General features: G+C 43.3%; 1 protein-coding gene across 3 annotated transcripts in view; it reads left to right on the plus strand.

The window, feature by feature from the left end:
• Positions 1–26,746, plus strand: part of nlgn2a (neuroligin 2a) — a 194,540-nt gene that overhangs the window by 22,699 nt on the left and 145,095 nt on the right. The window contains exon 3 of one of the 3 annotated variants that reach the window (XM_056299974.1): positions 16,514–16,534. The exons of the other annotated variants lie outside the window; for them this stretch is intronic. Within the exon in view, the coding sequence (XP_056155949.1) occupies positions 16,514–16,534 (21 nt within the window). The remainder of the gene's footprint in view (positions 1–16,513; positions 16,535–26,746) is intronic. 3 annotated transcript variants of the gene reach the window in all.

The following is a 26,746-nucleotide window of genomic DNA, read 5'->3' on the forward strand; positions in this document are numbered from 1 at the left end:
GTTAATTCATTTATTGATTAATCATTATTTGAGTCAAAAAATGGTCGAAACGAAGCATTTTACTTCCATTTGGTGAGACACGTGTGCATTTTGGTATTGGATTTATGTTTTTTAGGAAAATTACCTTCTTGTCCATGTGTGTACTTGTACACATCCCACTGAATTTCTTTTTTTTGTTGGATTGTTTCCCCCTTTTCCCCCCAATTGTATCCAGCCAATTACCCCACTCTTCTGAGCCGTCCCAATCTCTGCTTCACCCCCTCTGCTGATCCAGGGAGGGCTGCAGACTACCACATGCCTCCTCCGATACATGTGGAGTCACCTATCACTTCTTTTCACCTGACAGTGAGGAGTTTTGCCAGGAGGAAATAGCGCATGGGAGGATCACGCTATTCCCCCCAGTTCCCCCTCCCCCCTGAACAGGCGCCCCGACCGACCAGAGGAGGCGCTAGTGCAGCAACCAGGACACATACCCACATCCAGCTTCCCGCCCGCAGTCACAGCCAATTGTGTCTGTAGGGACACCCAACCAAGCCGGCGGTAACACGGGGATTCAAACCGCCAATCCCCGTGTTGGTAGGCAAAAGAATAGACCGCCGTGCCACCCGGATGCCTCTCCCCAATTGAGCTTCTTGCATGTTTGTACGTAGCATGTAGTTACTACCTGTGTGATTGTGTCTTATATGCTGGAGTATTTGTGTACATGTAAGTATTTTATGTACCGCAGTGGCAATAATTTCCTCAAAGACATTAACCTACCTACCTGCCTACATACCAAACTACCTACCAACCATTGCAGTAGCAACAGCATAAGTAACATGGTTGTCATTAACATACAATAAGAACATTATAGAATAGGGCACAGAGTGTCTCGTTTGGCTGAATCAGAGGAGTTGAGTGAACATTCAAACACATAAATATATGTCGATTCCTTTGTGCTTTTTGCAGATGAGCAGAGGAAAGACAAATACACCGCCACGAGAGGACTCTGCAAATACCGCTGAGAGTCACTCAGAGATGAAAATACTACACAAAATGGCAACAGAACAGCCAAGCCTGTCAGCATTTCGATAGCTCAACCTAAGAACCGCTCTGTTTTTCTTTCTCTTGCTCCCCATCCCCCCACCCTCTATGTCAAACACCATACAGACCCCACCTTTCAAAGGTTAGCCCGATAAAGAGCATGCAGCCAGACTGACAAAGCTTGAAATGTCAAAATGGTTAGAAAGTGTTTGTCTTTTTTGTTTTATTATTGTTTTTTTTCTCATACTGTAGTTCGGAAGATTAATGGAGGGGCATGTTTTAATGGGCTTCACTTCAGTAAACTGGGGGAGATAAAGGAATGGGGGGGGGTCTCAGATCTGTGAACTGAGAAATAGGCTGATCTCTTGGGTCCCTCGTTGGTCTACATTGGAGTATTGAGATCAGGCCAGTGAGATTGTGAGTTAAGTGGGCAGAAATTGTCACACTGTCATACATATACACACACACACACACATGCATGCACACACGCTCACACGCTCACACACACACACACACACACACACACACACACACACACACACACACACACACACACACTCACTCTTTGGGTTGTCCATTGTGTCCAATGATGACTGCTACTTTTGTTTGTTATGAGTCCTTTGGTTGCTGTAAAGTCCAGTGCAGGATGCACACTCTTCCACAGGCAGTGCACATCAAGGCACTGGCAGAGGGTGGTGTGGGATTAAATGCAGCCATAGATTTGTGTCTCCTGCATGTCTTTGCCAGGTGTTTTTCCTCCCTTTTTTTCAAGCTTCATGCCTTCATGAGATAGACGGCACCAGTTGGGTCAATCAGCGGCTGCTGTCTCTAGTGTGCCAGGGTGGAGACCACATTTCTTAAGGAAGACCTTCAGCTGCTCTTTGAACCTCTTTTTTGGTCCACTGGTTGAGTGGTGTCCTAGCCTCAGCTTGGCATAGAGGACTTTTCGAGGGTATACCCTTCACAGCAGCTGTAAGGGTGGCTAGCAGTGCTGCTGGAGTGTGTGCCACAAGAGCACAGTGGTCAGCATACTGTAGCTCAAGTATGCGCACTGACTTGAGCTTTGTGGTGGCTTGGAACCCTCTGATGTCAAAGAAATTCCTATCCAGATGGAAATCAAGTCACCCCCCTCTCTGCCTCTATGTCCTTGTGCAGGAGAGCTGTTACGCAGAGGAGAAAGATGTTAAAAAGCACTGGTGCAAGCACACAGCCTTGTCTCATGCCTATGCCAGCACAAAATGCCTCAGACTTGGTTCCACTCACTATAACCTCAGCACTTGTCTTTTCATGAAATTGAGGCAAGATGTTGACAAATTTTGTGGGGCAGCCATAATGCAGGAGGACCTCCCAAAGAAGGTCATGGCCTTCTGTTTCAAAGGCCTTTGAAAGGGCCACGAAGGCAATGAACAGGTTCTGCTTCTGTTCTCGACACTTTTCCTGCAGCATTCATGCAGTGAAGATCATGTCCAAAGTGCTTATGTTTTTCCTGAAGCCACACTGGGATTCTGGAAGGAGCCCCTTGGTGATGTTGTCAACTAGCCTGCAGGGCATGAATTTTGCCAGTACTTTGCTAGCCACTGCAATGAGTGATATTTCCCTGCTGTTCCCGCACAGATTTTTATCAACTTTGTTCTTGTAGAGGGTGATGACGTTTGCATCACTCCACTGATGAGGGACACATTCCTGCTTCCACACCTTGGCAATAAACAGGTAAACTGCTTGTGTGCAGAAGTAGCCTCCTTGTCTTAGAATTTCAGCAGGGATAGAATCAGGACCTGGGCTTTTGTTGTTCTTCAGTGATCTGATGGCTGAGAAGACTTCTCCAAAAGATGGTGGTGCATCATCAAGGATGGAGGGAGGTATCCACTGTGTTGGAGTGATTGAGGAGTTCTTTGAAGTGTTCTCTCCATTGTTGAGTGATCTTGACCTGGTCCTTTATGAGGGTGGATCCATCAGCACATCTAATAGGACAGGCAGAGCAGCTTCTTGGCCCACAGATGTTTTTTTATAAAACTGCATGTCATGCTTGTCTGCACAGTTTTGAATTTCTTGAGCTTTAGAAACCCACCACACATTCTGCAGGCATCGCAGTGACTACTGGACTATCTTCCTTTGCTGTTGCCATTCCTGCTTTAGTGGCTGTGAGGCAGGGTGATCAAGGCTAGTTTTGTGTGCTCTACGCATACTGTCCAGAAAAGTGCCGATGTGTGTGGCATTTGCATCAAATCAGTCCTTGTGCTTTTGATGCTATAGCCAATGGTCTGGGTCACTGATTCATATAGCAGGGTGCTGATGGTAGTCAAATTTTTTGTTAATGGATTCTTCATACTTCAGCAGGAGCTCAGTGTCTCCAAGCTTTTCTGCTAGAACACACTGTAGGATGTTGCGTACCTCTGCATCTCTGAGTTTAGTGCGATGTAGTCTATTTTTGGTGAACATTTTAAGGTGGACCGCTGGGCGTACCATGAGATGGAGTTTGGCTACTATCATTCAGTGGTCTGTATCTCACACACACACACACACACACACACACACACACACACACACACACACACACACACACACACACACACACACACACACACATACACACACACACTCATGCTCATATGCAAGCTCATAAACACACACACAAAGATTTATGCGCCCAAATTTAAACTCCTTGTCCACACACTGTATGCATGATTGCATGCGTGCACATTCATCAACACAGTCCTAATCAGGGACGCATTTGAGCAGATAAGGGTACAAAACACACACACACACACATACGGAAACAAACATGTCGCAAATGCATACACACGCATAAACACAGATGCGGAATCGGATCCCACACACACAGTGCCAGATGCACTGGCAGCCGCACAGTGTCTGTGTGTCTGACTACATAGAGAGAAAATGGTTTTAACCTTCATGCCTACTCGATTGTCACCGCTCTGTAAATGTCACTCCATCTGCTTTCCTGCCTGTCTCTCTTCCTTTCTCTTGCGTGCGTCCCCTTTCTCTCGCTCTCTCTCTTTCTCATCCTGCCCTTCGCTCTCTTTCACTTTCATCTCCCCTCATCTGCTCACGTTGTTCCTTTCCCCCTTTTATTCTTGTGACGTCTTTATTTCTTTTTCTTTCCCTCTCTGCTCATCCTATTTTCTTTATCTCTCTCTCTCTCTCTCACTATCTCATCTACGCCCCCTTTGTTTTTCTCTATTTCCCAACCTCCATTTCTCTCTCATCCTTCTCAGTCTCTCTGTCCTCCCTTGGCTCTACCCCTCTTCACCCTCCCCTCTCCTGCTCTCTCCCTCCTCTCTTCGACAGTTTTTTGCAGTCAAAACACTTGGTTTTCACCTCTGCTTCTGTAGTGATATGAATATCTTTCCTCCATCACACCTGTTCCCGTTTGTCTCCGGATTACGCCCCGTCCTCTCACTTTCTCGACACTTTTTCTTTTCCACGCCACTTCCATACTCTCCTTAACACTCCTCTCCTCCTTTTCCTCCTCCTACCCCTCCTCCTATATGCCTGTTTCCCAATCTCTATATTAAGAAACCCAACTCACTCGCTCTCATTTACCGGGCGCACAAATAGCAATCAAAGAGCCTTAATTCACCAGCCCCCTCTTTGTCTTCCTGTCTCCCTGTGCACAGCTTGCTTCATCTTTCTCCCTCAGGAAACTCACCCATTCGGGCACTCTCTCTCTCTCTTTCACACACACATATGAATGCTCTCTCTCTCTCTCTCTCTCTCTCTCTCTCTCTCTCTCTCTCTCTCTCTCTCTCTCTCTCTCTCTCTCTCTCTCTCTCTCTCTCTCTCTCACACACACACACACACACACACATATGAATGTTCTCTCTCTCTTTCTCTTTCTCTCTCCCTCACACACACATATGAATGCTCTCTCTCTCTCTCTCTCTCTCTCTCTCTCACACACACATATGAATGCTCTCTCTTTCTCTCTCCCTCTCACACACACATATGAATGCTCTCTCTCTCTCTCTCCCTCTCTCTCTCTCACACACACATATGAATGCTCTCTCTCTCTCCCTCTCTCTCTCTCACACACACATATGAATGCTCTCTCTCTCTCTCCCTCTCTCTCTCTCACACACATGAATGCTCTCTCTCTTTCTCTCTCTCTCACACACATGAATGTTCTCTCTCTCCCTCTCACACACACATATGAATGCTCTCTCTCTTTCTCTCTCTCACACACACATGAATGTTCGCTCTCTCTCTCTCTCTCTCTCTCTCTCTCTCTCTCTCTCTCTCTCTCTCTCTCTCTCTCACACACACACACACGAATGCACTCTCTCGCTCTCACACACACACACATATGAATGCCCTCTCGCACACGCTCTCTCTCTCTCACGCTCTCACACACACACACACACACACACACACACACATATGCTGTCTATCTCACACACACCCACGCTCTCTCTCGCTCTCTCTCTCTCTCACACACACACACAAATAAATGCGCTCTCTCTCTTTCCGTATAGAGGACCCTGTGAGCATAGCCCCCCCTCCCCCCCGCCACTCCATCCTTGTCTCTCTCTTGTCTTCTCGGTTCGCTCTCTTCAGCCGGGTCGGATCGATAATTCTAAGGCTGTCTGTTGAAGGCTCGAAAATGAGGCACAGAGGGAGCGAGAGGAGAGAGATGAGGAGAGAGACGGAGAGAGCAAGAGAGGGAGAAAAAGGGAGAACAGCAAGAGCAAAGGGAGAAAGACAGAGAGGAGGAGACAGGCAGAGGGAGGTGGAAGAAGAGGGGGACAAAGATAAACACAGAGGCGTAGAAAGAAAAGGGGGAAAAAAAGAGAGAGAAGGCAGAGTTGGAGGCAGGTGTAACAGAAAAGGGATGAAGGAAGTGAAAGGTGGAGGCAAAAGAAAGAGGGAGAGTGTGTGATGGGGAGGGCTGGATTTTGAAAGGGGAACAGGTGAACAACAGAGACGAAGAGAGCCGGAGAGAAGGGAAGATAGAAGACACATTGACAGAGAAGAGAGAAAGAAAGCAGCATGTTTGACTACAATATTGGTTCTCAACCTGGGGGTCGGGACCTCAAAGGGGGTCACGAGATAATTTCCGGGGGTCGCCAAATGGTTATGGAGAAAAAACATAAAAGAACATATTTTCGGCTGGGGAATGGTGTTTGCATTACATCACCTGCACCAGTGATATTATTTGCCTTAGAACAGATTTTATCGAGTGTGTTTGTGAGTGTCAAAGTGTGCGCACACGAGGTGCCGTTATTTCAATAAATCTAAAAACACGAATTAAAGCCGAAATCGAATTAGTTGTTGTTCTATCTGTGGGTAAATCAATGGTCTCCCTGCGTGAGTTTGGTATCTTTCATATTATAATTCAGTAATCCCTGAACAGTCTTGGGCAGACAGTTTATAAGCGATCAATGTGTTTGCACCGGGGAGTTGTGAGTTAAATGTCCCTGTGCTACAGGGGGTCTCAAACACCAACCTGATTATTCTGAAGGGTCACAACTAGAAAAGGTTGAGAACAACTGGACAACGTAATTAAAACCCAGAACAAAACAGTGGTATAGTAAAATGTCTGAATTGGCCTTCAGCAGAGGGAAATGGGTTATTTTTTTACATTTATTTCTGATTTTTTCCCCTTTTTTTCCTCCAAATTTAGTAGCCAATTGATCCCTATTCTAGATCAAACACCCACCCTCATACTGTATGCGTTCGCCAACTGTATCTCTCCGACTGGAAGTGTCGAAGGAACTGCCTCGCCACCTCCGTGACAAGGCGAACCAAGTCAACGCCTGTTTTCCCGGCACACACAGAGATGCATATCATGTGACGAACACAAGCCGACTCCTCCCACCTCCCGAAGCAGCATTTGCCAATGTTGCTGCTTCACTGACTCCGGCCATAGTCGGATCTGGCGAGACCGAGGCGCGAACCCCGGTCCCCAGTGGGCAACTACATCGACACAAAGCCGATGCTTAGACCACTGCACCACCGCGGAGGCTGGAAATGGGCTATTTAAGTTATAGAAACAACATAAACATACACACCACATGACACCCTTAGACAACATATGATCTCTATGGAGTAGATAGCCAAAGTCCACAGACTTTATAGTTTTCTTGTTTTTATTCCCTTGAGTTAAAAAAAACCTTAAATCTGCTATTCTTTAAATTCATTTGGGTATAATAATCAGCAAAATAAAGGTAAAACTTGAGGCCCCTAATTTCTGAGAATAGAAATAGAAAAACAAAATCCTTGTCTACATGAGGTCAGCCAACTAAGTGCCCAGCTGGTTCAGGCCTGATTAAAAACATTTATTGCATATCTTGCCCTTCCTGTCACGCTCCCTTTTCACATCAAATAAGGGCAAAAATTTCCCCACAAAATAGTGTTTTGCATGTGTGCACTGCCTGTGTAGCTGCTGTATTTAATACCATTTACAGTTAACTAATCACATTGCAAAGCATGCTAAAGGCTCATTTACCGTCGCTAGTAATCGGCAAAAGTGGCACAAATTAGATTAATTAAAGTCATGATTTCAATCCAGGTTTCAGTGCGGTGTGTGTCACTGTGCTGAGACAACCACAGTTAACAGGGAGTTGACAAAAGATCTTTGAGATCGAAGTATGATGGATGGCGCTTATGGCGGAAGATCGCCAGGGACACTAGCAAGACGCTGACAGCTACCTTAAAACAAGTGTATGATAGGCAAGCCGCTAAAAACAGCATCATCCTGCTGCAAGACTGTTTTAGGTTCAGTAACGCCTGTGGGTTTTGAATATACAAAAATAGTACATACAAAACAAAAACACAAGTGTGAGGGATGACGATGCTGCTGTGTGCCGATTGCTAATACCAAATTAGCAATAGGTAATTATTAAACTTACTTGGCAGTATAAGAGCAACTTTGTTTGGTGATGACATCATCTTCAGCCTCAACTATTCTCAACTTTTTCTTAGTGTTGTCATCAATAGTGATCCATATTTTCCCATCTTGTCAGTATCATTTAACAGCATACGTAATGCCTTCCTGTTGGCCTCCTAAAGAAAAGTTTTCTGACCATCAGAAACTATCTCTTATAACTTGGGGCAGCGGGCCAAGTGGTATTGGCATCGCTGTACTGGAGGATAGTAAAATGGCTGAGATAGCAAAAATAACTAAGGATGGGCAGAGTTTAGGATCGGTCAATTAAGCACATAGCCAAGCCAACCAAGGACAGCGGGAAAGTCACCATCTTGAAAAAGGTGCAGTCACAACATGGATCTTAATCCGTTGGAAAATCTATTAACCCGACCTGAGGAGATATGGGCATAGAAAGGGCCTTTAGTTTCTTGTGACTTTGAACTCTGCACAGAATAATGAAAAAAAAAATCCTTAATACAGAAATGCTTAGCTGGCACAGACTTCTCTAAACAGACCTACTCCTTTTGTGTGCCTCAACTAAGTGATTATAGATGGTACAAACTTAGACAACGTAGTATTTTAGTATTGCATTTTAAATTCAACAGCAGAAATATTAAACCTTTTGTTTTATCTTTTTTTATCTGGTTAATACATATAGTAAAGAATAACACACTTGACTCAGTTGGTTCTTGTCTGGGTGCTGGAGCCTCAAAGTGAATATCAAAAGACTGAAAACATGGACGGCACACCAATTGAATAATTTATTGCTGCATGGTTTCATTTGGTTATGCATCTAAATGAAACTGAGAAGCATTCAATATGTTTTGTTTTAGGCCTTAAGGCAATAAATATTTTGGAGGCTGTGAAGACCATTTCTTTATGCATGCTCAATAATTCAGGTAAGGAAATCACAGAAGGTTGAATCAGTTCATCTTGACACAACATTTCATCACTCATCTAAGTGACTTAGGGAGGATTGCCATGACTTGTACATCCGGGAAACTAAACAGACGCTGGCCAAGAGGATGGCACAGCGTAGAGGAGCAAACACGTCAGGTCAGGACTCTGCAGTCTACACCCATCTACAGGCCAGTGGCCACTCTTTCAAGGATGGGAATGTGAACATCCTTGATAGGGAGGAACGCTGGTTTGAACGGGGCCATCTATGTGAAGAGGGAATTACCGTCCCTGAACTGGGGGGGGGGGGGGGTTAAGTGTACATCTGTCACCATCTTACAATGCTGTGATTGCAACCATTCCCAAATCCTCTGTGAATAGTACACATGGCCAATGTAACTCTAGTTAATGGTCACAGCCATTTGCATATGTAACCGATCATTGGTTTCGGTCGTTATGCCACTGTGTTTATAAGAGTGGGGATACCTGCAGTCAGTTTAGACTGAGGAGGTCACTTATGCCCCTTTTCCACTACATGGTACCAGCTTCACTCCACTTGACTTTTTTGTTTTCCATTACTGGAAAGTACCGGCATTTTGGTAACTGTTACCACTTTTCCAATACCACCTTTGTCGAGGTTCCAAAAAAAAACTGGAGCGGGTACCAAAATTAATGCAGACCAGCTACACTGAGGGGGTACTGTTACGGTAATGGAAAACAACACTCTGCGAGTTGAGTCGAGTCGAGTCGAGTCGAGTTGAGCGGTACCATGTAGTGGAAAAGGGGCATTAGATGAGTGATGAAACATATCTGTCAATAAACATTGTGTCCAGATGAACTGATTCAACTTGTGTAATGTGCAGACTATTGATAGTCACAGTGTATACATAAGCTAATACAACAACACATAAAATGAGGACATAAAATGAACTGATTCAACTTTCTGTGATTTCCTTACCTGAATTACTGAGCATACATAAAGGCATAAAATAAGGATGTTTTACTGTTATTTATTTATTTTCAAACCCCACGCACTAACTTTAACCTTTAATCTAAATCTTAATCACTTTTCTTTTTTCTCTTTGACCCTTATTTTCTGGCTCACATGCCACGGCTACACATTGCTTAAAAATCTTTATTTTTAGCTCACCAAAAATCCCGCCAAAACAGGATTAGTGCAGTTGGAATTGGTTCAGAAGGATTTCTCGCCATCTTTATGTATGCCAGTTGTGGAGGCTTCAAAATAGAGCCGAGCGCAGTAAAGATATAAATAACCTTGCGAGCCAAAAGCACACCAGCCACTGAGCCGCTCTATTTCACAAAAGCACAAGGCAGAAAAGTAAGAATTGAATATTTGCAATGACCATTTGAATATGTTTTCCTTATAAAATAGGACATTAGCAAGATAAGTGGAAAAAGCCTGAAGTAACGAGCTACTAGTGAGATGTGGCTTCTATCTATCTATCTATCTATCTATCTATCTATCTATCTATCTATCTATCTATCTATCTATCTATCTATCTATCTATCTATCTATCTGTCTATGTGTCTGTCTGTCTGTCTGTCTGTCTGTCTATCCATCCATCCATCCATCTATCTATCTATCTAGACACCTTACTACCTGTGCATTTCCCCCTGCTTTTTCTCCCCCAATTGCATCCGGCCAATTACCCCACTCTTCCGAGCCATCCCGGTCGCTGCTCCACCCCTTCTACCGTTCCGAGGAGGGCTGCAGACTACCACGTCTGCTACGATACATGTGGAGTCGCCAGCCGCTTCTTTTCACCTGACAGTGAGGAGTTTCACCAGGGGGACACAGCACGTGGGAGGATCATGCTATTACCCCCAGTTCCCCCTCCCCCCTGAACAGGTGCCCCGACCAACCAGAGGAGGCGCTAGTGCGGCGACCAGGAAACATGCCCACATCCGGTCCCCCACCCGCAGACATGGCCCCAATTGTGTCTGCACGGATGCCCGACCAAGCCGGAGGTAACATGGGGACTTGAACCGGTGATCCCCGTTGCCTGTGTATTTTAACAGCGAGCTCTAAACTTTTATGCTATTTCTTGACCTTTGTACAAACATACACATAGACACACTGATAGACACACACACATGCACTTACAAATGCATACCAATATCATGCAGTACCAGCCCATTTTTAAATATATATGTGTTAAACTGGTTGCAAACAAGAATCAACACTCCATCTTTTTATACTGTTAAAGAGTGTAAAAAAATTAAAATCTGATGACTCATATCATAGTCCTGGACAGAGAACTGCAATAAACAATCTTAGACTAAATCTGACAAAGTTTTTCTCATCTTAATCATTTAACATGACATTGTAAATGGTAAGTAAAGGTGATATATTACAATTAAAAATGCACATCACGTAAATATTGGGATCGAAGTATAAGCTTGTAATGGTAGTATTAACAGGCGGAGAACTATAACGCTCAATAATAATTGGGCCAGCCTTACCCAACCTATATCGACGCACTAACTTTAATATGTGCAATATGCCTATAGTGATAATGAAGTTTATTTCATCTCATATTTGGACCCTACAAGGTAATATGATTGCCTATAAGACATGAAAACACCTCACGCATGGAGCAAGCAAGCCAACCAACCAGTGGTTTCCCTTTCCAAGGAGTGACCCTCTTGTCTGACCTCAAAGTGGTTCCCATTAGGGTCGACTACATCACAGGTCCCTTTGCCTGTGTGACTCAGGACGTAGCTTCCTGGTTGGCTGCTGCAGGAGAAACTCTCTGGGGTAGGGGTCATGGTGGGGTCAGAAAGCAGCACGCATTTCCCATCCCCCTAAATCTGTAGCCGTCATGCACTGCACACAAAAACACACCCAAACAAATCGCCACTGCCTTCCAGTTTTCAATTGTGGTCTCACATGCACTACACAGACACACAGCCATGTGATTGAGAGAGTGTTCATGTGTAATGATGAGGCAGCAGATTGGCCACCTTCTGTCTCCCCTGCTGTGACTTACCCCATCAGCCACACACACAGCATGGGGCATCTTGGACCTGATGGCCTGAGTAAATCATAGGGGACTCATAGCCAATGCTCTGTCCCTCTATCTTTCAGGTCCATTTTGGTTTATGAATATCTATCTATCTATCTATCTATCTATCTATCTATCTATCTATCTATCTATCTATCTATCTATCTATCTATCTATCTATCTATCTATCTATCTATCTATCTATCTATCAACCATCAATGGTGTTGATAAAAGTGTTCAACAAATGAGGAGTGGAATATTAAGGTATCACTGGAGCCATCTCATGACAGGGCGTGAGCCACAGAATGTTCTGCTTGACTATCTCTAGCACTGAACTACAGGGAAATGGGCGGGGGGTACCATCACATTGATTCTAGCTACTCATCTATGGAGTGCTCTCACACTGCTCACACCCACAAGCATGCCAATGTCTACACACACACACACACACACACACACACACACACACACACAGACTCAATGTCGTGCTTATGTATGGACACACAATCCTGTGTGTATCTCTGGTGCAATTTCTTAGCACTGACACAAAGACACAGTCTCTCCCTCTCTCTCCCACTGACATGCACACAGAAACACATGCACACTGGTTCTGAATAGCTCTGAGCAAGCGCCAATCATTCATCACTGAAGCTCACTTACAAACTGTCAGACACGCTCCCATTTACTCATAGATCACGCCGGACTGGCGTGCATCTCCCAAATGAGCTCCCCAAAAGCTACTCCGTCTTACCCTGTTTCATCACACAAACGGCCTATCACAGCTCCGAAAATACACTTACACCGACCCGCGCGCTCAAAAACACAAACGTATTTACTCAGATTCGTTCTCTTCATACCAAATTCTGAGTCACACAAAAAAGGTAAACAGATTCAGTGGCTATAGATAACATATCGTATACAATCATATGGATTTTTTGAATTTGCGTGCGTGTTAATTAAGCAGGACAATGGTGAGAAAATAATATATGTGCCCAGTCAGTCCTGCATAGATAAAGGGTTGAAAACATACACCTGTATATATAAGCCATCTCCCTATGGCAAATGCGTTGCCAGGGGAGGTCAATGGATTTGATTGTATCTATGGGCAATGGTCACTTCAGTGTCTCTGACACAGCCAGTAGAACAGCATTGGGGGTGGACGGGTGGGTTAGGGGGACTATGGATTGGTCTCTGACCGTCCATCTGTCACTGTCACGCCTTATCTTGGATGCCACCAGGCCGATTTTAATGAAACATTAAGGAATGATGCATCTTTACACTGCACTGTGACGTTTACAGAAGAACGATCGGCCCAACGTGGCGCCCCCAGCAGGTCAAAAATATTCCAAACGATAAACAAACACCACTTTCTCACCCTTGCAATTAGAGCCTTGGAATCTGGTACACATGTGCATTTCCCCCCACCTGGACATTTTTTCCCCCCACTTGGAGCATCAAGCATCACCCATTCGTATTTTCCTCTTATTTACATAATGTTTTTGCACGTTGCACTGCCATGGGCGGCACGGTGGCCCAGTGGTTAACCCTGTTGCCTCACAGCAAGAAGGTCCTGGGTTCAAACCGTAGGCCGCCCCATATCCTTTCTGTGTGGAGTCTGCATGTTCTCCTCGTGGGTTCATTGTAAGAATAGTTTGTTGTAAGGATACAATGCAGAATAAAGTGGCTTTCATTCTTTCATTGTCAATAAAGAGGATCGCTGCATCATTCGTGGGGGGATGACGTGTTTACTGTTGCACTGTTGACTTCAGCTTACTTTTCTCCCCTCTAATCAGCTTGCAAGTAAGCTCAGCTGAGTGTAAAGTCGCAGTTTGTGTCTGAGACTGGTAACTTGCATCAGTACCACAGGCAAAGTCCTCTGCACTCTGCTCTATTGTAGCCCTCTTCTGTGTCGTCTCCATATAGTAGACCATATAAATAGCGGTTGTCCCTTATCATTACCAGCAAGTTCTCTCGATAACCAAATTTGGATCTGGACAGCGTTAGAATACCTCAGGATGTCAATAACTGGTCAAAATATGGCAAGTTTTTTTCAGGCAAGTTTTTTCTAAACCGGTTAGAAAATGAAATTTACTGACCTGTTTGTACTGAACAGCCTAAAATATCTGTGGTCCTGGGCTAAGACTTTCCATATTCCTTCATGTCCCCTGGCAATGCATTTGCCCTCCAAAGATGGCTAGAGACAGAAAAAGAAGTATTCATAAAGACTGCATACGCAGTCCAATGTATACATTAACACGTGAGCTATTAGGGGTTTGTTCTCTCTCTCTCTCTCTCTCTCTCTCTCTCTCTCTCTCTCTCTCTCTCTTTCCTTCTCCCACTTCTGTCTGTCTTTATACTCATTACTGCATCTTGTGCAGTAAAGAGTATAGTGCATTAGTGTTTATGTGGCGTGCACGTAATGATATGTATGCTCGTGTATCTCGGATGCCTGTATGCATACGCGTGTATGTCGATCTCTCTGCTTCTGTCCATATGCAATGGTGCTGTGCGTGTGTGTTTCTATATGTGTGTGTGTGTGTGTGTGAGAGAGAGAGAGTGTGTGTGCATGCGTGTGTGGCCGTTGGGAGAATTGGAGCTGAAGTAAAACCTTACGTAACCAGCTTCAAAGTGAGCTGCAGCCAGCCAGCCCATGCAATACAAACACAGCAAAATGCAAGGAGAGAGGGAAAAAAAGAGATGTTCAGAGAGAGGGGAGGATAACAGAAAGAAAATATTCCGAGAAGAGAGGGTGTAAACAACTCAAGGTCTGAAATATTTCCTCAGCAGCCACTTTAAGGCATATTGCGCAGGAGATTAATTTTCAAAGACATAAAAAAAAAAAATCCCCGAGACAAACCTTTAATTGCAGTTTAGTGTTTTTCAATGTGCCATGATATCGTCTTTCACTGCATTTTTTTTTTTTTGCACAGGATGTTTTCTCACTTCTGAATAAATATCCCGAACTTCCCTTCTGACTGCGATGGACTTCATAATGTAATGTGGGGATTCAATGATTTGCTGGTTTTTTTCTTTCGTCTGTGGGAGGCGGGGGCAGCAGTCCATCAAAAATAGATGTGCTCCCACCTGCTGCTGTTCACTGGGTTGAAAAAGAGGAACGCGTCAAGAAACCCTCAAACGCCGCTTGTACAGCCAGATTCCTCACATCAACCAACATAATGACCCATTATTACACATTTACAGTGTGATATTGCTGCAAAAATGCTTTTTTCTCTCTTGATATGTGGGCCTTAGAGCCTATTTTCCAGGAAAGGAGATTTCTTTGAATGAACAGTTGACTATTTGAACTTTTTGAACTACATAACATCCATCGATCCATTATCCAAACTGCTTATCCTACTCGGGGTTGCGGGATGCTGGAGCCGATCCCAGCAGCCATTGGGCGGCGGGCAGGTGGACACCCTGGACAGGCCGCCAGGCCATCACAGGGCCGACACACCTACACGGCATTATATTTGTGCCTCATTTCTGAGCGAGCGACGGGAGATTTGGAGCACAGAAAAATATGTTTTGCGAGCACATAAATAATATTTTGAGGGGAAATGATATGCAAGCAAAAAACAAAAAAAAATCTTCTGAGCAAACAAAAATCCATACTGTGCTCAATACATGTATTTGCATGCTTGCTATTATCCATATGAACGTAGAGTGAAAACCCCTTTCACTCAGTTTTACTCATATGCCCTCTCGTAAACTCTTGCTCAGTGCGCTAGCAGACCACTACTGACTCTCTCTCTCTCTCTCTCTCTCTCTCTCTCTCTCTCCCTCTCTCTCTCTCTCTCTCTCTCTCTCTCTCTCTCTCTCTCTCTCTCTCTCTCTCTCTCTCTCTCTCACACAACCTCTCCATTCTGTGCATGCTCAACTTTGTCTGCACACTCGCTCTACCTGGCACAGCGTTACAAATGTGCCACCACATAAACCAATGGGATAATTGGAGAAGGTTAATTCTGATTGGCTGTTTCATCTCCAATTAAATCGCCAGTAGAACTATCTAAAGCATCCCAGAATGATTATGAAAAAAATGATAACTGACTAGAGTAGAGTTGTTCGACTACAACCATGTTAAAACACATTTTCGGTCAGCATCTTTTTATTATGGACTTATATTAATATTACGGAAATGCCTTGTTAGTTTTGCTGTGGCCTATTGTTGCTGTTTTCACCATTTGGTTCTGTCATCTAATATCCCTCTCTTTCTTCTTCTTCGTATGGAAGTGTTGTGATTGCATTGGGTGACCCCTCCCAATGTTGTGTCCAGCCCTAATATCCTGTTTTACTCAGAAATACTTCACATTATGGAAGCAAGGGGGGTTGTTTCAAAAAAGATGACGATTGCGAGAGTTTGTTTTTAAAAAATCTCTCAATCAATCTTTTTCAGTCATCGTCATGATTCAACAACTCTAAAAAAAAAGTCTCTGAGAACTTATTGACAGAAAAATGCAGAAAACCGATGTTCACATGTTCAGAAAATATCAATGACAGACCACATTTTCAGAATTGGTATGTAAACCTCATGGACAAAATGTGAGGTGATATGAATTTTTCAACATGCAAAAAAAAAAAACAAACCTCAGACTCGGTGGCCTCTTGATTGCTTCTTTGGGATGTGATGTAACGTTTTCATCAAAGAATAAAAAGATTCACCAGTGGTGGCGGTCTGAAGAGAAAGGGGGGATGGGGAAGCGTTGAAATTTGGCTCATCACGCTGTCCCTGTCAACATGCCTGTGATACACTGTCTTCATCTGACTCTGTCCTTCTCGCTCTCTCTCCCTGCGTGTCTGTCTTCCTCTCTCTCTCTCTCTCGGATGGAGAAAGCCACAGTGCACTTCATTTAGAGCTGCTGTTGCCATGCACAGCACAGTGGAACAGAGCCATCTGAAAAGTAGAGGAGATGGCTTCACAAACTGAGCCATGTATTGTAACCTGTACACTAAGGTTACAGTCTTCTCTCTCTCTTTCTCTCTCTCTCTGTGTCTCTCTCTCTGTGTATGTCTGTTTCTCTCTCACTGTGTGTCTCTCTTTCTCCCTCCCCATCCATTTTTTAATTCACCAAAAACAGCCATTGGGCAGATGGAGATCAAATTACATTCACCTTTTACCTGCACTCCTCTGCACAATTAGCGTCACGCTCACTTGTCATTTCAAATTGACACACACCGCTGTTGTACTATGTAATTATGTACTCGCCTTGGGAATAGCACTTTGATTTACCACTAAATAATCACACCACACCACACCACACACACACACACACACACACATACACACACACACACACTGCATCTGCGCCCCATTTTATTCAGAACATATTTAACATGACTTTTAATATTACAGGGTCATTGTCTGTCGCAGCATGACAGGCCGTCTAATTGAAGGTGTCATTGTGTTTTGTCTGTTAATCCGAAGAGGTCTCCAGTTGACCAGTGTTGTGCGATAAGCCCTTTGAAAGGAGAGCTGGATGTGCTGGAGTAACATTATATCACATGTCCCAAGTATTTTCTGTACGCCTGCCCACACTTTACTGCAAACATGTTGCAGTTGCACTTCTGGGGGTTGAGTATCAGGACCCAGATCCATCATTTCCTCTTAGGTGTCCACTTCTTTTTTTCTCCAATTTTTCTGACCATTTTGGGGGGGGGGACAAAAGGGGTGGGGTCCTGTTCTTCAAACCACGGTAGCTCATTCCTTGTTCCTCCACAATACTTTTCTCCTCGCTTCCCCCCCCCCCGGAAGCTAAACACACAGAGCAAACCAGGTCGAAATAAGAGAAAGAGAGAGCAAGGAAGAGAGAGAGAGCGAGAGAGAGAGAGCGAGAGAGCTAGCTAAGACTGTAAACACCGGCAGCCGTTTTCCTCTGCAGGGGGAGAAGAGGGAATCACATCCAAACAGATCTATGGGGTTTTCTTTGATCTTGTGTCTTTTCTTGTGATAAATCTGTGTCTGTGATGCCTTTTGTTTTTGTTTTTGTACTCTTTTTAAAGGAAAAAAATACAAAACCAAATAAGCAAACATGAACTCTTTACTGATTTGTCTTTTTTGCTCTTGCTTCTTTTCTTTTTTTGATATTCTTTTTTTCCGTTTTTTGCCAGTAATCTTTTTTGAATTTTCTCTTTTCTCTTTTTCCCCCCTTTTTTTCTTAACCCTAGGTCCGCTCACAAAAAAACACGATGAATCTTCAATGAACAAGCCTCGAGACGAAGGTATTTTTGTTGCATGTTTTTCCTTTTTTCTTGTTTTGAAGTCTTTTTGGGGATATATATAATCTATATATCTACAGAGAGAGAGAGAGGTAGAGAGAAAGACCGGTAGGAACCAAGCCATACCAGTCAAACATCTTTTAGATGGGACTCGTGATATGAGATGCACACCAATGTGTAAGTTAACGTGTAGGTGTTAAACATTGCCAAAATCAAAGCTTTCTTTTCTGGGAAATTCAATTTATCCCTAAGTATGGATGGTCATATTACGTGTCATCTGCAGTCAACTGTGGGTTTTTTTCAGGGGTCCTTACATGGCTCTTAACCGGCTTGGGATAGACAAAGTCTAGGACACCATCATCTTTGCTGTGCCCTTGAAAATACATGGGCCGGCTAATAACATTGTTCTCCAAACAACACTGTTGTCGGGATTTTAAGCGGCAAAGCAGCTATTGAGACCAGCTTTACATAATAAGGTGCATTATCATTATGCCTCAATCCCGAGATCAAGGATGAAATTTCTGTTGAGTAAGGTCTTAGATAAATTAGGCTAGCCTTATTCCAAGTCAAGGATGATAACATCAAATTGCAAAAAAAGAAAATGAATTGGGCACGCCCAAGGACATTCGTGCCCTGCTCAGAGGATTTCAGTTTATTCGTCTACTAGAATAAGAAGGCAGAAGATGTAGATTGTTATTAATTTAGCTTGTACCTGCAGTACATTCGCTGTGGAAGTAATTTTATCTACGCTCTCATCTTTCTCCCTTGTTCTTTGGACTTGTTTCTTGGCGGAAAAAAAAAAGATCTCTGATGATATTTTGATACATATTTCTCTTTATGCTATTTTTGGGGTTGTGCGGGTGAATCTTTTTCTTCCTCTGAGATGGCCTTTGATTTGGGGTATTTTTGAAGTTGGCGTCGGTGGAAGATGGAGACGAGAGGATTTTCTTGGTGATCAAACGCACTGGCGCAGACACAACTTTTTCAGCTGCCGTTGTCAGCAACCATTGATGCAATGGAAGCTAAGAAACTTCCCTCCCCTCTTGAGTATATCTCTCATCCTCAATCAATGCATTAGTGCTATTTGATTTGTAATCAACACATTTTGATATAGGGAATACTAATCCTATTGTTTACACATAGCAATCAGTATATTGTATGCACAATCCCAAATCAAACAGTAGCTGACTATTGAACAGACAATATGGATACAGAACATGGCCGCACAGTCATACATAGAAATAGAAATGCACATGCTGTATTAAAGCAGATGTATGGTAAAAGGAGTGCAGATACAGCCCATGTCTAAGAATGAAGATATAGATAAGACTATGGATGCAGACACCCCCTATAGATAAGAACAGAAATAACTGATGTGCATTATGAGATAAAGACAAAAATCCTTTCATATTGTAAGAATATAAGTATCCAAATAACACTGGTTATCATTCAGTGACTTAATTAACCAGTGATCCTCAACAAGTGAACATCTCGACTTGCTTTGGATAAAAAAGAAAGATAATTAAAATGTACTTAAGTACTTGGAGAGGAGTACTTGAACACCAAAATCATTGACGCCACTAAGCTTTGAATACCCACATCTGAACTTTCATAATACATACAAATCATATATCTCAGTCTCTATTTTGAATCTATGATGATAGGCATGGGCGCAAGTCCATGAATACTAGGATGGTGTCCAATGCTTTTCCTGTGCCCCCGTCCATAGGGTTAGCTATTGTGTCAGGAGGGGCATCCGACGTAAAATTTTGCCAAATCAGTATGCGGATTGACAAGATCATACTGGATCGTTCGAGGGCCGAGTTAGCAACACCCGCCATTGCTGCTGTGCCCTTACAGGGTACCGATGGAAACTATAAAATCTGCTGTGGTGACCCCTGAAAAACAGGGAACAAGCCGAAAGAAGAAGAAGACGTCTCCATTTTGGATCTACAAAGCCTCATTTCCAAAAAGGAAAATAAATAGGAACAAGGTTATCTCAATTTTATTATCAACATTCACACCTGCTTACACTGTTTACCTATTACAATGGTTTTACAGTGTTAGCTAGCTAGCATATTAGCAATTACTCATAAATCCACCCAACATGAAGTAGAATAGCAAAATGCACCCATACCTTAGCACACCCCCAGGGTTACCCTATAATATTGAAAGAAAGATATTTTAAATAAACTTGCTACCAGTCAATGAGTTGCCAACTAAAACTTTTTAGAAATAGAATACTACAGATGTTTTGTTCTTAAATAATTCCACATATACGTATAAAAATTACACATAAAGTTTGCTGGGAGACATTTAAACATTAAATAATATAACAGTGCCAATCAAAAACTGACCTTATTCAAAAATATACAATATAGTTTATGTGTGATCAAACTTGACAGTGTGCTTCTGCATTCTTTGTTGTTGTGTTTTTTGTATTGTTGATTGCTCAGCAGATTCAAACCAAGAAATTTCACGTAAAAGTGTTCAGTCAAGGCTGATGCTATACAGGCTCCAACTAAGGAGAAGACCTACTACAATAATTTCATGAGAAATGAGGGATGGAGTTTTTCCTCCCTGTGATAAAAAAACAGCATTTGCTTGATATGTGGAACTAACACAGTCCCCCATACACCTAAATCTGGACTTAACCCTGGCATCATGAGCAACTTCTGGCCCATCCCCAATCTTCCCTTTCTGTCAGAAATACTGGAACGTGTTGTCACCTCCCAACTCAAAACTCCCCTCATCTCCAACAATCTGTTTCAATCTGGTTTCTGCTCACAACAGCACAGAATTAGCCCTACTTAAAGTCACCAATGACCTCCACCTCTCATCAGACTTTGGCCACCTCAGCATTCTCATCCTCCTTAACCTCACTGCAACTTTCGACACCATCAATCAAACCACTCCTCTCCGGCCTTGAAGCCTCCCTCAACATCGCCGCTACTGCCCGCTTCTGGCTAAAGTCATATCTTACAAACAGACAACAGTTCATCGGCATCAAAAACTACACCTCCTTCACCGTTCCTCTGTCCCACGGTGTCCCCCAGGGTTTGGTGCTTGGTCCCCTCCTGTTCAGCCTTTACATCCTCCTCTTTGGTAACATCATATGTCGTCATGGTCTCCACTTCCACTGCTATGCCAATGATGTCCAGCTCTACATCGCCACTAAATCCATCACCACTACAACTTACTTGAGTCTGACCAAATGCCTAACTGTAATTGAATCATGTATGCTAATTTTCTTAAACTAAATTGGGATAAATCTGACATGATCAGCACCAGTCCCAAATCCCTTACCATAACCACTCTCAACTTCTGCTTCACCATCGATAACTCCACTCTGTCTCCCTTTCCACAACTTTGGAATAATTTTCCAAGTATCTTTATTGTCCCTGACAGGGAAACTAGTTAAGTAAATTAGTTAAATAAGTTATTAATTACAGGAACCTCTCCTTTGAACACCACATTAATCAAATCCCCAGAACTCCATTTCCACCTAAAAAACAAAGCTTGTCTCCACCCATCACTCTCCTTCTCTACTGCTGAAACTTTGATCCATACCTTCATCACATCCAGAATTGACTGCAGCAATAGCATTATCTATAGTTCATCATCCAAAGTCCTAACCAAACTGCAGTACACCCAGAATTCTGCTGCTTTCCTGCTCACCCACTCCCGCTCCCGTGACCATATCACACCTGTCTTCCAAAACCTCCACTGGCTCCCTTGTTCCACAACAGATCCAATTAAAAGTCCTTCTCTTCATTCACACAATCCTGCATAACCAGGCACCCTCCTACCTCACTGGCCTGCTCCACTACCATACTCCTTCCCTCAGCCTTCGCTCCTCTGGTGTCAACCTTCTGTCTCCACCACACAGGACCAAGCAACAGACCTGGGGTGACAAAGCCTTCTCCATAGCTGCCCCCTCCCTCTGGAACTCCCTCCCCAAACACATCAGAGACTATAAAGATCTTCCGAATTTCAAATCATTAATCAAAACTCACCTTTTCAGAATTGCATTTAAAGTGTGATTAATGTTGTATATTGTATGTTTTTGGTGAGTTGCTTTTATGTTAATTTCAACTTATGTAAACTGTCTCTGTGTACCTTGAAAAGCACTCTATAAATAAAATGTATTATTATTAGTATTATTATTATTATTGTTATTAACACAGTGGTTGGTCAGAAACACAAAGTGGAGAGAAATTTCAACACAACATGGAAGAACTCCAGTGCAAACTATCCACTATGTAGTAGGTTAAGGACAGAGAAAATTTGAGAATTGAATGTGAGACTAAGTAGATAGCAGTCCTATTTTCACATCCCAAGCTAAAACCAAAGGTTTGTTTCAAGCAGCTCATTATTTGTCAAAACACAAAAAGACTTTTTCAGATGATGAAATTGTGAAGGGTGCTATCGCCACTGCATCATACACTAGCAAACAATGTATGCCGAAGTGATAGGGTTTAATCACGTTATGACTCCAGTCATTAAGATCATACATAAACATCCACTCCAAAGCAGCACAGCACAGGCAGTTCAAAGTATTTTGAGTAGTGCTGCCAGCTGATTATTGGTAGCTCTTACTTCACACCGAAATTCCCATGGTTCAGCTGTGGAAAGATGTTTCATGTCACGTTTGAATGAGACAAAAGTGTTCATTGAGTCTAGAGAGGAGGACAGACAGAATCACTGCTTCAGGACACTAACAGGCTACCAGACCTTTCACTCTTGATCCACATCACTTGGAAACTGAATTATCTGCACTTTGAACTGCAAGCTAAAGGTACAACTAACAGTGAAATGATCAGTGGTATAAAACCATTTAAAGCCAAGTCAACATTTTCCTTGTGCATTCACTAAGACAGAAACTGCAGTGTTTCATCTCTGTGTAGAAAATGCAAAATGACAATGCTTCAGTATCCGGGGCCCTTGACAGAGCTACTAATAAGTTGTCTGAGCTCCTCTCTAGGTTTGGGTTGGAGTTTGAAGACAGTTTTACTGACTTTGATAAGCTGGAGCCAAGTGTGTCATTCCTTACAATTCACTTAATGGAGTTGGACACATCATATATTCTTGAACAGCTCAGTGAATTATTTAACCTAGATTCTGGTGAGGTAGAGATGGAGATCCTCAGTCTGCAAAATGGCATCCACCTCAAGGCCCATCAAGGTACCTCTAATTTTTGGACCCTTGCTGAAGTTGAAGACAAGAAGCATTCTGTCATCTTTATTATGTTGTTTCAATTTATAATGTCAAAACAATTGCCATTAATTGCTGTGAAATGACAAAGAGAAAAAATATGTGAAAAGTTCCCTGTTGCAAGAGACAGTGAATGGATACTCTTTGAGTGTATCAGAATCAGAATCTATTGCCAAGTACAAGAACATACAAGCAATTTTTCTTGGTATGTTGGTGAAAGAGGGAAAGATTAACAGTAAATAGTGAAGATAAAAGTTTACAAGAATACTAAATAAAATAAACAAGATACAATTAAATTTAAAAAAGAGTAGGCTGGTGAGCAGTAACATGTGAGGACGTCTTTACATTGGGCTCCTGATCAGGGCGAACTTTTCATTAATATTATAACTTTTCAGATCAAACACAGATAAATTAGGTTTAACACACACGATACTTCACCGCTAGCACACCGGACTCACAACCCTGTACTTGCATATCGATCATCTAGAAGACGCGATGGGCAAAAACAAATCCAGCAGTGACCAGGCCACTAAAGCCTCGGGCTCTGTGAAAGCCCCGGACGAGGAGTCTACAGACCTATCTGGGGTGATGGCTGCCATCGCGAGCAGTGAGAGCGAGATCTTGGGCACGGATAGATTCATTCACAGAGGATCTGAATGCAAAAACAGACTCTATAAACGACGGCATGGCAAAACAAGAGACCCGTCTGAAAGATGAGGAGGACGGCCTGAACACATACTCAGACAAGACGACGAAAATGGAGGAGGACATCGGCCAGCTAAAATCTGAAGTCGCTATGCTACGCCAGAAGGTAGATGATCTGGAGGGACCACAACGCCGGTGTGATGCACGCATTGTCGGGATAAAGGAGGGATTCGAGACCAGCGGAGGAGGCCAGCAGCCTACTGTTACCATCGCTACACTACTGCAGGAGTTACTTGGCCTCAGCTTTACCCCGACCCTGGACCGGGCTCACCGCGGCCTGCGGCACTCGACCAACGAAGGAGAACCCCCCCCCCCCCAAGATAATCGTGGTGAAGTTTCACTATTTCTCAGAGAGGGAGGAGGTTTTCCGCAAAGCTGCCCGTTCAGCTCCGTTGACCCCGCACGGAAAGAGCGAGCATCCTCCCGGATTACACCGCGGCGGTGGCGAAAAAGAGAGCGGCCTTCTCCGAAGCTAAGCGGCTCCTCCGGAGCTGCCAGGGCATCAAGTTTATGATCCTGTTCCCGGCGGTGCTTTGTATCACTTCATCGTCCGACCAAGAAAAGTGGTTCGAAGACCCATCTAAGGCGATGGGTTATATCAGGGAGAATCTAAAGCCTTAGGACAATGTACAGTAAGATGTTGATAAACTCCAATATATTTGTGGCTAACTGGTATTGGCGGCTAATTGATGTTAGCTGCTAGGTGCCAACAACTAGCGGAAGTAACTAGCTAAGACACCAAGACGACAGGGTAACGTTACAGTTTAACTTTATCTATTTACTTTAACTTTTGTAATTTGAGACTCACAGATAATGTTGCCTTTTTCATTTAATACAAATGTTTCATACCTGCTGCCCATTTAAAAAGCTATTTTTCTGTTTTATGATTATCGTGTGTGTGCATGTATATGTGTGTACGGATGCTAATTATTATGAGACCTGTAACAGTGCTTTGGTGACTTGCCAGAGACTGCTAGGGCGACACCCGGGTCAATGTCACTTACCTACAAAGGAACTGTATTATAACTGCTGTTATATGGGTGTTGATATACTTTCTTTCCTTTCTTATTTAATATGGGTGTTGATACATAGTTCTTAAGTATATAAATACTTTTTGATTTAATATAATCTTAACAAGACCACTGTTCGCCCTGGTTAGGGCTTGTTAGAGGGTTTTTATATGGTTATTTGCCATGTTATACTAGAAATGGGGGATGCGATCTCCAGGGAATTAGTAGATCAGCCTGGGTTCTCAAGGCTCTGTTTTTGTTTTGTAGTTAGTAGGCAGGGACTTTTGGGGTTTTTTTCTCTTTTCATTTTTAGAAAAAATGTCTGATGCTCAAAATACAGGTTATCTTTGTTTTTTCAGCTGGAATATAAAGGGAATTCACAATCCAGTAAAGCGTAGTAGGGTTTTTGTACATTTAAAATCTTTGAGAACTGATGTCATGTTCTTACAGGAAACTCATCTTCGGCCAAGTGAACACACAAAACTAAAGAAAGCTTGGATAGAACAAATTTTCTGTTCCAGGAATGAGAATAGAACGCGGGGCATGGCCATCTTGATCAGGAAGGGTATCCCATTCGTTCCACTGCTGACTATTTCTGACCCCAGGGGAAGGTATGTGATAGTGACGGGTAACCTGTATGGTACACATGTGGCACTAGCAAATGTACAGTGCATCCGGAAAGTATTCACACCCCTTCACTTTCCCCACATTTTGTTATGTTACAGCCTTATTCCAAAATGGATTAAATTCCTTTTTTTTAATCTACACACAATACCCCATAATGACAAAGTGAAAAAGGTTTCGTAGAAATTTTTGCAAATTTATTAAAAATAAAAAACTTAAATATTGCATGTACATAAGTATTCACACCCTTTGCTATGACACTCAAAATTGAGCTCAGGTTCATCCTGTTTCCACTGATCATCCTTGAGATGTTTCTACATCTTGATTGGAGTCCACCTGTAGTAAATTCAATCGATTGGACATGATTTGGAAAGGCACACACCTGTCTATATAAGGTCCCACTGTTGACAGTGCATGTTAGAGCAGAAACCAAGCCATGAAGTCAAAGGAATTGTCTGTGGACCTCCGAGACAGGATTGTATCGAGGCACAGATCTGGGGAAGGATCTAAAAAAATTTCTACAGCTTTGAAGGTCCTGAAGAGCACAGCGTTCTCCATCATTCGTAATTGGAAGAAGTTTGGATCTACCAGGACTCTTCCAAGAGCTGGCCGCCCAGCCAAACTGAGCAATCGGGGGAGAAGGGCCTTGGTCTGGGTGGTGACCAAGAACCCGATGGTCACTCTGACAGAGCTCCAGCATTCCTCTGTGGAGATGGGAGAACCTTCCAGAAGGACAACCATCTCTGCAGCACTCCACAAATCAGGCCTTTATGGTAGAGTGCCCAGACAGAAGCCTCTGCTCAGTAAAAGGCACATGACAGCCTGCTTGGAGTTTGCCAGAAAGCACCTAAAGGACTCTCAGACCATGAGAAACAAGATTCTCTGGTCTGATGAAACCAAGATTGAACTCTTTGGCCTGAATGCCAAACGTCACATCTGGAGGAAACCAGGCACCTCTCATCACCTTGCTAATACTATCCCTACAGTGAAGCATGGTGGTGGCAGCATCATGCTGTGGGGATGTTTTTCAGCGGCAGGAACTGGGAGACTAGTCAGGATTGAGAGAAAGATGAATGGAGCAAAGTACAGAGAGATCCTTGATGAAAACCTGCTCCAGAGCGCTCAGGACCTCAGACTGGGGCGAA

This window comes from Lampris incognitus, chromosome 20 (genome assembly GCF_029633865.1).
Source record: "Lampris incognitus isolate fLamInc1 chromosome 20, fLamInc1.hap2, whole genome shotgun sequence".
Taxonomy (NCBI): Eukaryota; Metazoa; Chordata; class Actinopteri; order Lampriformes; family Lampridae; genus Lampris; species Lampris incognitus.